The sequence below is a fragment of the Perca fluviatilis genome, chromosome 14 (assembly GCF_010015445.1).
Source record: "Perca fluviatilis chromosome 14, GENO_Pfluv_1.0, whole genome shotgun sequence".
Lineage (NCBI taxonomy): Eukaryota > Metazoa > Chordata > Actinopteri > Perciformes > Percidae > Perca > Perca fluviatilis.
In genome coordinates, this window is record NC_053125.1 from 6,330,464 (window position 1) to 6,342,088 (window position 11,625).

At 41.9% G+C, this 11,625-nt stretch overlaps 1 protein-coding gene and 2 non-coding genes across 3 annotated transcripts; all 3 read right to left on the reverse strand.

Moving 5' to 3' along the window:
* Nucleotides 1-1,224: 1,224 nt before the first annotated feature.
* Nucleotides 1,225-10,274, reverse strand: eif4a1a (eukaryotic translation initiation factor 4A1A). Its single transcript, XM_039822037.1, has 11 exons — nt 10,153-10,274; nt 8,586-8,628; nt 8,257-8,389; nt 7,242-7,381; nt 5,356-5,524; nt 4,801-4,910; nt 4,255-4,398; nt 3,546-3,683; nt 3,097-3,186; nt 2,366-2,445; nt 1,225-2,214 (listed from the first exon to the last, which is right to left on the reverse strand). The coding sequence occupies exons 1-11, from the start codon at nt 10,173-10,175 to the stop codon at nt 2,070-2,072; spliced, it is 1,215 nt and encodes a 404-aa protein (XP_039677971.1). The 5' UTR covers nt 10,176-10,274; the 3' UTR covers nt 1,225-2,069.
* Nucleotides 5,031-5,169, reverse strand: LOC120573734. The gene has a single exon (XR_005641774.1). It is a non-coding gene; the product is annotated as a small nucleolar RNA SNORD10 (small nucleolar RNA).
* Nucleotides 6,158-6,296, reverse strand: LOC120573735. The gene has a single exon (XR_005641775.1). It is a non-coding gene; the product is annotated as a small nucleolar RNA SNORD10 (small nucleolar RNA).
* Nucleotides 10,275-11,625: the final 1,351 nt, after the last annotated feature.

Genomic DNA, 11,625 nt, shown 5'->3' on the forward strand with positions numbered 1-11,625 from the left:
CGAACCTGAGTCCAGTAAGGGCTTCTGTTCGCAGCGACTCCGTACTGGGTTTGCACACGGGGACTGAATGGACATGACACCGATATACAATTAAATGTTTATTGCGGAATGACAACAATCAGTAATGACATGCTAAAATGTTGTAAATAAAGTCCAGGCTGAACACTGCTCCCGCCACTAAGAAGATGCAGCTTGAAATGGCAGAGGAGTAAAGAATCACGAGATAAATAAAAGGGCATTCATGTATTTTGGTGTCACGGTTCCTTCAGACCTACGGTCTACAAATCAACTCCTTTGAACCAAACTAAGCAGAAAAAGAAATAAAAAATAAAATGAACCACCCTCATTGGGAATAAATAATGGGTACAGTTGTCTGTCAACGGCGGTAGGCGGACCCAACCTCGGTGCTCTCAGCAGCCAATCAGCGACAGATCAGCAGCACAGGTATGTCGGCCCATTAGAACCAGTGCTTCAGCTGTCGTCTTATGGATATTAGATAGTGTATATCCAATAATGCTAGCCTTTCCACAAAGGGTTTGGCCTAACAGCTTTCATGCTATTCAACAATGCAGAGGCCAGTTTACACTGTTATAGGAGAAACCTTTATTTTTTTTTTTTTAAAGACCATTAAAATAAATACTATACAGAATCCAATGTAGAAAAACTTGATACGGGTTGTCTCCAAAAAATGTTAACAATTCCGTAAATTCATTTAAAAAAAAGAAATGGCACTGACTAATACACCGCAAAACATGACGTTTCTCCTACACACCAAACCCCATGATGACAGGCATTTTAATGAGAGCACTTAGAAGAGTGAAGAGAGAAGGAGGGGAGGGGTGGGGGTTGGAATCTATATATACTTCATCTGCAATTTGGTCCTTTCCATTTCAGAGGGCCCCCCCCTCCTAACATTTTGGCGAGGTAGGTTACAAAAAGACACCGCCACCTTATCAAAAATCCAATTTGTTTAAAACTAAAAATCTAAATGAACAATGTCGAGATGGAAAAAAAAAAAAAAACTCCAACAGGACGTCTGGGTCCAGAGGCAACGTCTCCACAGCACTCACCGTTTATTGCCTCCAAACGTCTGTTGGCCACCAGTCAGTCTTCAACTGAAGCTACTGCACAAACGACTGTACAGCCAAGCAGTATGTACAATAGCAATTAAAAAATATATATATATGAAAACAGCAGGAAAGGATCAAAACGGTAAACAACTCATTCATGATGGATTTTACTATATAGGTCTTTTTATTGAATATGCCCTGTGTACTCTAGACCCCAAAACCTCTTTAACATGATCATGGATGTGAGTTAAAAGGCTGTTTCCAGTACACTGAAGGTTGTTTAAATACTGATCTGGTCAAATGCAGCACTTCCCATAGATCATTGCGGCGTTTGAGTCCAAACTGAACTGCAGTCTAAACCACTCGCGGGTCGGTCACCGAGCATGTGCGGCACCTGCCGACGGCGTGCGGGTGCAAAAATCACAGACGCGTTTCACAAACGCGTCGCTGATCTTCGAGTCAGCGTCATGCTTGTTGATCAATTGAGACCAGTTTTTAAATTGAATGGTAAGCTATTAATTTAATGTCGAGCTTTTGCTTACAGTGAGCTAGAATCCTTTCAAAACATCAACTCCGGGGGTTTTATTTTATGTATGCGTTTTTGCAAACACGGTTATGAGTCATAAGTGTGGGATCCAGTTACAAACTCACTTGTTCGATGTTAAGTCCTCAGTTTGCAAAACAAAATCTTCTAATTAATGCTTGAAGAGTTAGAGGAGGGATTAGCTGCAGGATGAATTTAGGTGCCAATAATGGGCTAATGGACTATGGCAAGCAGATGAAACAGGTCAGTAATTCATCCTTCCAAAAAAACGGCCAAAAAACTATTTCAAAAGGTTAGGAAGGAATAATGGCCACATTCTTCCTTCCCTTAGAATGTAGAGGGTAAAGTCATGGCGGAATTTAGCAAAAGAAAGATCTTAGAATTCAGATCGTATAAGAAACAAGATTTGACTGCTAAAATAAGTGGGGGAGGGGAGGGGGGGTGGACAACAGCTTCTAGATAAGATCGGCCACATTCATGGGCATCTCCTCGACGGTGGTGTTGTAGAATGTCTCAATGTCCCTCAGGGTTCGCTTGTCATCCTCGGTAACCATGTTGATGGCTACTCCCTTTCTGCCGAAACGACCGCCCCGACCAATCCTGACAAGAAAAAAAAAAAATAAAAATACTCAGCGGCAGCAGGAGGCACTGTGGAATAGGTAGAGTTGTGTTGAAGTCATTCAGGACGGAAAACATTTACGGATTTAACGTTGACATCTTCCGACCCAGTCGGTCATGTGATAGGCCTTACCTGTGGATGTAGTTTTCCCTATTGGTCGGCAGGTCGTAGTTGATGACTAGAGACACCTGCTGGACATCAATACCTCTGGCCTGAGGAGGAACCGAATGACCATTAAGTACATCGCACAAAGTCGTCAGGAGCTATATAGAACTGATGAGTGGACATGACCGAGGTCGGTTGGGGGACTTTCTGGTCCAGTTTCAGGTACTCATCCATGACAAATTAACCTAAAAACTTTTGTAAGACAAACTTTAGGGGACAAGATGACCTAAAGTCTACATTGCATTGGCAGATAGTTTTACTGAAGCTTCAAAAAAGTAGCAATTTAATCTGAGTCGCTATTTGGTCCAACATGGCCAAAAAGTCGATCTGAACCGGCAGCTCCACACGTTCATATATTTAAAAAAAAATAAAAATCCCTGTTCAAGAACTCTAGACTTGCAGGCTGACTGGTACAAACTGCTACACATGTTCAGTGTATCCAATCAAAACTACTCTCCACCAAAATGCTAAATATAAAAATCTAAAATGAGGACGTGACTGAGTGTAATCCGCCAATTAGTTGTGAGTCAAGGACTTGAACCCAGCTACAGTGGAGGGCAGATAGGCTTCTCTACCAAGGAACATTCAGTCCTTCACCAACACTGCAGATGGGAGGAGAGGGAACCCTGGACTACACACAGTACACTCTGCTTAAAGCAAACCAAACTATTGTAGATAATTAGTAGTATCGTACATACCAACAGGTCAGTGGTGATGAGGACTCGACTGGAGCCAGAGCGGAACTCCCTCATGATCAAGTCTCTCTCTTTCTGGTCCATGTCACCGTGCTGAAAGACAGGTCAGAGGAGACCAGTGAGACAAAGCCAAACAGACACCAACCAGTGACCTTGCAGTCACACGATGCAGCTTATCATACACAGGTCTTTAAATAGTCCTCTGCATTATCTCACACACAAAAACTATACATTTCAGGGGCAACATGAATCAATATGACAAAACCTTTTGGTGCACAGTCAAGGCACAATGTCCCAAGACTGGGAAGGCAAAGCTCAGGGCTATTACAAATGTAATAAAAAACTAAAATGTGTCAAAATTAAACTAAATGGCTGTGAAAACTTCTTGGGACACAATTCGAAGATGGGAGATCTCTTGGGTAAATTGCGCAGTGTACGTGGAAATGACTTACCAGGGCAGACACGGTGAAGTCCCTGGCGTGCATCTTCTCAGTCAGCCAGTCCACTTTCCTCCTCGTGTTGATGAAGATGACCGCTTGTGTGATGGTCAGGGTTTCATACAGGTCACACAGCGTGTCCAGCTTCCACTCCTGAGGACCATCACCAGGTCAGACACACAGCAGGCTCAAGCAAGCTCACTTTGTCTGTACACAGCATGTCCTTGAGGTTCAAGGTACATTACACTCAACTGCCCTTTTAGAATTTGGTACACTTGGCTAAACACAAACGATGAAATGTACTGGGTTTTACAGGAGGCGTTTCGTGTTTTTTTCTGTTAGCCTACCCTCGTCGATATAAATGACACCTCCGTTCACAGTACAGTTCAACGGCACCCAAAACTTCATCCTCCAAAAATATATCATTATTAGTGTCTCTGTGTCCCAACCGGCAGCGGCAGATGGCCACGCACCAAGAGTCGGGGTCTGTCCCGAGGTTTCTGCCTGTAAAATGGACCGTTTTCTTGGCCACTGTCGCACCAAATGCTCGCTCTTGGGGGAGAATTGTTGGGTCTTACATGATAAGTGTGGTCTAGACCTACTCTGGTCTGTAAAGTGTCCTTAGGTAACTCCCGTTGGGATTTGACACTAGGACTAAAATGTAATTATAGTCGCTACGTTCTTGCCTCCTAAACTCCTTATCAACTGGAAAATGTTTCTTCACCTCTTTCTCCACATTGATGTAGAACTGACGAATACCCTCAAGGGTCAGCTCCTCCTTCTTTACCAGGATTCTGACGGGTTCACGCATGAACTTCTTTGTTACCTCCAACACGTCAGCTGGCATGGTGGCCGACAGAAGGACAACCTGAAACCACAGACAAGGTAGGGCTGGTTAAAAACCTGACACTCCGCTAAACACGTGTACCAGTATAATAGCCAGTCACAAGTAAGCCCCCACCAAAATGCTAAGTATAAAAATCTAAAATTAGGGAGGACATGACTGAGTGTAATCCGCCAATTAGTTGTGAGTCAAGGACTTGAACCCAGCTACAGTGGAGGGCAGATAGGCTTCTCTACCAAGGAACATTCAGTCCTTCACCAACACTGCAGATGGGAGGAGAGGGAACCCTGGACTACACACAGTACACTCTGCTTAAAGCAAACCAAACTATTGTTTAGACAGTCTGGCTCTATTCTCAGCCAGCCATCCACACAGATCAACCTCAGGGAGGAGAAAAAAGAAATGATAAAAAAAAAAAAGTCATACCTGTGTGCTGCTAGCCAGTTTCTGGAAAATCTCATAGATCTGGTCCTTGAACCCTCGACTAAGCATCTCGTCAGCCTCGTCCAGCACAAACATTTTGATGTGCTTAGAAGCTGCAAGAAAATATTAAAGTTAATTAAGACCACGTTCGCTTAATGTCCTTGTACACTTGGAGGTTTTTAAAAAGGCGTGATTCAAGAATACAAGAGATGGCGTTTAATTTATCACTGCGCTGTATTCAGAAGTGAAGTATGATCATGTCTCTGGAACCCTGCTGTGCCGAGGACTCAGGCCAGCAAAACGCCGACTAGAGCAACAACACAGCAGCGGTGTACAGAGTCAGCTGACACGCATGGGTTTCATCATTATACAGCAGGGCTCCTGATTATTAATCAAAACTGCATGAATGGTTTGATTCAACTACAATTGGCAAGTGCAATTTCTATTTATAAATGAGTCAATGTTCAGGAAATGTATTTGACAAACAGTTCCAATAAAATAAAGTCAACCTGCTACCATTGCAGCACTTTTGCACAACTGGTTCCCATGATGACTTACAGAGGTTTTTGCGATTTAACATGTCGAAGACGCGGCCGGGGGTTCCCACCACAATGTGAGGGGATTCAGCCTGCAGTTTCTGGACTTCACTGCGAATGCTGGTCCCTCCGATGCAGGCGTAGCAATTGGCTCCCATGTAGTCACCCAGGGCCAGCACCACCTTCTGGATCTAAATTTTAAATAAAAAGAAAAGCGATGGAAGAAAAACAATACCGTTTTAATGGCCAAAACCGTGAATCAGGTTAAACCAGTTCAATTAGAAACAAACTTCTTTTATTAGTTTAGGATCCAAGTGGAACCCTTTTAAAATATAGCCAAAGTCTATTATTATTATTATTATTATTATTATTATTATCATTATCATCATCATCATCATCATCATCATCAACCCCAGTAAGACCTATGCTTTCTTTTAGGGCTGGGCACTATATCGATATACGATGCTGGATATCATAATAAGTGTTGTCTTTCCTGGGTTTTAAAGGCTGCAAAAACAGTTAAGTGATGTCATCTGCAGGAAAAAGTCGTTAAAATAATAAGGCTCATGATCAAGTTAATTAAATGCGCCACACAAAAGAACATTATGATACGAGTCAGAATCTGGTGCCAAGTGCCGTGCAAGCAGCGGATTTCATTATAAACGCAACACATTGATTCAGCGCAAGACCTTTGTAGATCGGGCACATGTGAAATTAGTTACTTCCTCCTCTTAAGCACCCTCCAGCCGATTTATACATAGTGATGTATGCAGTCACCTATGTCAACACTAGCTGATGACTCCCTTCAGACGTGTGATGGGTGCTGTATTCAGAAGTGATGTATGATCATGTCTCTGGAACCCTGCTGTGCCGAGGACTCAGGCCAGCAAAACGCCGACTAGAGCAACAACACAGCAGCGGTGTACAGAGTCAGCTGACACGCATGGGTTTCATCATTATACAGCAGGGCTCCTTCTAGCTGCTTCCATCTCCCCACTAAGTTTTTCTGACCGCCTTTCAACATTATTCACCCCTTGAGCCAATTTTACCACCATGAGTCAAATGTCATTATATAAGTTTTTAAACTTATAGTAAAGTCTTAAGGGCAAATACATCCATTTTCAAAAAATAGAAATACTATGGTCTAACAAAAAAAAAAAGTTAAGTAAACATGAACAACTCTCCCAAAGCCCAAAACTCCATTGTGATGTAATCAAATATGGGGAACTGCTCATTTGATAATGAATTGGGAAAGATGAATGTTTTAGATAACAAAACCAGTCTCCCAGTCTTTGTCTTTGGCAATGACATCACAAGTTTAAGAATATGCAGTTTGACCGCCTTCTGTTTAAATACTGAGAAAATATTGGGGAGGAAGTTTGAAGACAGAACACCGTTCCAGTCAGTTGATTGCAACACGGGTTCAACTTAAGGTAAAATAAAAAGTTGAAAACCCAACTTGACACAGATCGGGTTAGTCTGAGGGTACATGTTTCTATGGCAACTCAGGTCAGACACGATTAAACCTCCTTTACGAAATATAGATTTCTGCAAGTAAGCCCGATTTAATGAAATGATGTAACTTCCGTTATGTGTTAACAGCAACTACAGAACAACTGACAACAGGGTGACAGGGTCACCCAGCCCGTAAAGCTGCCAGTAAATACTTTTGGATACAAGACATCTTTAGTCTTTTTACATTTAATCAGTTTCATCTCTCTATGACAAAACACACACACACACAAAAAAACACACACACACACACACACACACACACACACACACACACACACACACACACACACACACACACACACACACACACACACACACACACACACACACACTTCAGATGTACAATTTCAGTGCAGGGTTTCCACAGTTTATGCATTTTGACAGTAAGCCTACCTGCTGAGCCAGCTCCCTGGTGGGAGCCAGGACCAGAGCCTGAGTGGCTTTCATCTCCACATCAATCTGCTGAAGGATGGAGATGGCAAAGGTGGCAGTCTTCCCAGTGCCAGACTGGGCCTGAGCAATCACATCGTAGCCTAAAAACAACAACAAAAAAAAAAAATAGGTTAAGCCACTGTAGTGTACCCAGAGAGGACAAGAAAAATAGCCACCACATGCGAACACTATTCCAGGACTTTGTTCAACCCCAGATACGCCGTGATTGGAAAGAGTGTCACCTACAGAGTGCATTATGGGTGGTCTGACACACCGGCTATGCAAGTTTCTCCATGTATGTTTATAGTGACTGATTTAGATAGCCCTAAAAAAAAAAAAAAAGTCAGCTACATAATCACTGACGCAAACACAAGTGTGTGCCAGTGTGGTCTCTCAAATTCATCCAACTACAAAAGTCATGGAAAGACAGGGTGATGGAAATGGAGGGTTTCTGTTTGCGGACCGACAGTCTAGTTTAAACCAGACGCTGGAACAACCTCCTATACTGCCGTCCAGTGTAATTGACTCTTTGCTGACAAAGCAGTCAGCAGTGAGACATTTGGGTATTCCCTTAATATTGTGAACCTTTTTTGAAGCCTGTCACAGTACGTTTTTAAAAATCACACTAGGAGGAGGCAGAAGAACATTCATAGCATATTGGGTGGAAAACCACGAGTGAGACTGTGGATGCGCTTAGAGCAGACAGCTGTTGGCTATCAGAGCAAAGGGGGAATTAACAGTAAAGTTGTCCAGTTATAAACGTACAGTGAAGGTCCAACTGTTAAGCAGGAGAGGATAACTTGTTTTGTCATCATTCTAGAGAACTTAAGGAGCAGACCCTGAGAATGAATGTTTTTTATTTATCCGGCAGGGAAGAAAAGCCTGTCTTTGCATTTTAATGATCAAAGTGTGTTTAAATAAAAGTGCTTGTGACAGTGCACAATGTGGCTTTGACTTACAATTGAACATTACTTACCCTTGATACAAGGCATAATAGCTCTCTGCTGGATAGCAGAGGGCTTCTCAAAACCATAGGCATAAATTCCCCTTAGCAGAGCCTCGCGCAAGTTCATCTCATCAAAACTGTCAGTGATCTCAGTCCAGTTGCTCTGGAGGGGGCAAGACAAAAAACATTGTGAGCATGGACTTTCCCTTATCATAACAGTAAGGAGTTCCTTACTGCATCCTCAATTATATACAATTGCAATATAAATTATAGTACATACACCATGCCAATGGGTGGAAATGTCACGGTGCAACAAGGGGTTTTAAATCATCGGAGTACCACAGTTCTAGGAGACTCACCTCAATGATCCCATCTGGCTCCATGCCTTCCGGGCCATTGTCTCTGTGAATAAGACAATAAAGTCGTTGTTATTATTTGTAATGCAACATCTCCCACATCTGAACACAATTTAACATTCCACGTAGCTTTATGTAAATGCGAGAAGAAGAAAAATACAACATGATAAACGTTACCTCCATGAAGCTGTAATTAATATGGATCGGTGATTTTATTGATATGGGCTCGATTAATAACAATCTGACTGACGGTATATTACCTTTTAAAGTCAAATTATGCGGCTCCGCTCTACACTGACACAATAACTTACATTGTTAATCTTTACAGTTTGTAAGACGCCTGTGTAATTATATCTATATTAACGTTAGCTATAGAAACTCATGATAACGAACGCGCCTACTAAAACACAGCAAATGCCATCTTCGGTGTTGCTGGATTGAGACTTGAAACATAAATTCACCGTTCAATTCTTGTGCTTGTTAGCGAATGTCTTTTCACGAGTCCGCCATTTCTACTGCATATATTCAAGATGGTCGTTTCTCTGGTCGGGGATGAAAAGTCGGAAGCGAGTCGACAGGAATAGCGGCCTGGCCACGTAGAATACATTTACAGTTTACTAGTTAAAACAAAGGCTATTTCACTTAACGTTAAATATCTATTTAAGTTATGAATGGTGGTGTAAGCCACGTTCCTGAAGCAAAATGTGCGATAGTAAGAATTAAAAAAGGCTCGGCTGGTTGTAGCTAACCGTTAACATTAAGGTTAGCCCCTGGCCCGCGATAGCTAGCTACTGCCAACCGGCCCTGCTCGTCTATGTGGCCTTTTATTAAACTCGACAAGTCAGCGAAACACATTAACGATGCGTCTACCGACATAAAGCAGGCATTTGTTTCACGAAGGTAGCATATACCATCACGCTAGCAAATAATAAAAACGCACCCAACAGCATTTAGCTAGCGGCCTACGCTACCGGTATTGTCCAAGCCCTTGGGTTATCACTACCACGGCCATGTGCGCCCGTCGTACAAAAAGAACAAATCTATTTAACATTTGCGGCGCCAACTTCAAGAACGTTCCTATATTGTATCACAAGCCGATAATTTACAGTCCCAATATACCATTATATTTACTAACTCACTAATAACGACAGAAGCATCCGAAATAAAATAAAAATGGACAAGGCCTAGACCAGGCGCATTCACGTGCTACAAGGCGCCGGGTGCCATTTAATTTGCTCCCGTTAGCCTACGTTCAGGACCGGCATCATTCGTGCCGCCAAACAAACGTGTGGTGTCTATAATTTAGAGAGCTAAATATACACTTTCTAATCCTGAGTTCATCATATAACTAGTTTTATGTAGCTAGCTAACGTTAGCGTTATAGTAAAGACCTGTGACGTTAGCCTGAGGCAGGCCTAACGGTTAGTAGAGCATAGAAACCACTAGATGCTCCGTTTAATGTCTACTTTCAAAAAGAGTCACCGATACCAAAAACTAACACACCGATGTTGACAACTTAATCAAATTCTCAAACACAAAATGCCCACAAAACCATAAAATCTTTTCCTACCTATTATCGTATTCAGCCGACATTATTCCAAAGAAAGAAACTGCGGCAGAGATGTGTTATATACGTTGACAACACACAAAAAGGTCTTCTCATTGCAACAGACCGCCGTCATTTAGCAGTAATCCCGCCCATAGAGACTTGTGATTGGCCAATGTGTACGTCATAAATAAGTAGGCGGACCGTGGCGTCCATACCAGAGCACGATTGTTTCACTGTTAGCACGCCAGAGGGGCGGTGTTTACATTTTATAAGCAAACCGTATGATGTGCATCCAAGCTCCTTTCACTTGCGCTACGCTGGGGTAAATTTTGAAGGTCCCCCATTCTCAGTTCAGCCATTCGTCAACGAGAACAAAAGGCCTTACCCAGGGTCCCGAGATAGATTTGCGTTTTCTTCTGAATCATATTGTTCCATATCAATTAGTGACACATGCACATCTCAGCTTCACATCGTGAAACTGTTGGGATGAGTCACAGTGTAGCCATCTGATGCATGTTTTAACACAGTTCACGACAAAAGCTTGGAATATTAAAGTCTATTATTTTATAGAACATGAACCGAAATACATTTGTAATTAATAGCCTATTAATTGTGCTCACAGCCGGAAGCCAGGCTTTCAGAAATACTGGGGGTCAAAGCACCCATAACAAGGGACATGCCATAATAAAATAGCTAAATAATGACTTAAAACCAGAAACTATCTGAGCAAAATATGAGTAAACAACCCCAAATTTCCAGAAGAAATACTGAAGCTAAAACTTTGTTGTAAATTATCAGTGGCTACAGACCTGACCATGCTCATAAAAAAAAAACCTTACAGTGACTGCTAGGGTCTATAACATTAATAGTCTTAATTGCCGTGGCTTTGGATAACATGAGGCAAAATAAATGTGTAAATAAAATCTATGTGGCTTTCTATTAGAAGAAACCTTACACATTATCAGGCATTCATTTCTTTTGTTTAAGCGTTTTCCCCCCCACACAGGTGGGCAATCTACCGTTTTAAGCTCTGCTTTAGCAGCAGAAACAGCATTTACTTGAACGGATAACTATTTTTGTTCATCCTTACACAAAATGGGAGCGTCACACATCCTTTTCTAGACTATAGAACATGTTCCTTACGGTATTAAGTAAAAAAAATACTTAATACCTTAATTTAAGGTCCACTCCAGGGCTTTTAACTACAATCTCCAACATAAACACCCCTTGCCATCCTGGTGACCTTTGACCCAAGATTTTTTTGTTGTTGTTAAAGATTTACACAGTAATGCAAACACTTTATGACAGCCTTACGTTTACGTTCTATTGCTTCTTCTATGTGTAATTCTATTTTATGTCAGTTACCTCACTCATTATTATTTCCGGCCAGTTCCCTATTGAACTAACTTCCCCATGGTGTCAACAGTCATGAATGAGAGAATAATATGTTGCTCTAAGTGAAGCACCCCAGACCAAAGAAAAAGGAAAAAAAAT

What these genes read in the sequence shown, in the direction of transcription:
- eif4a1a (XM_039822037.1), bottom strand. Translation starts at nt 10,175, where the DNA reads ATGTCGGCTGAATACGATAATAG. An exon ending in TATTATGCCTTGTATCAAGG is followed by an intron (nt 7,382 to 8,256) that starts GTAAGTAATGTT and finishes TGTTGTTTTTAG; the next exon opens with GCTACGATGTGATTGCTCAG. An exon ending in AACTGGCTAGCAGCACACAG is followed by an intron (nt 4,399 to 4,800) that starts GTATGACTTTTT and finishes CTGTGGTTTCAG; the next exon opens with GTTGTCCTTCTGTCGGCCAC.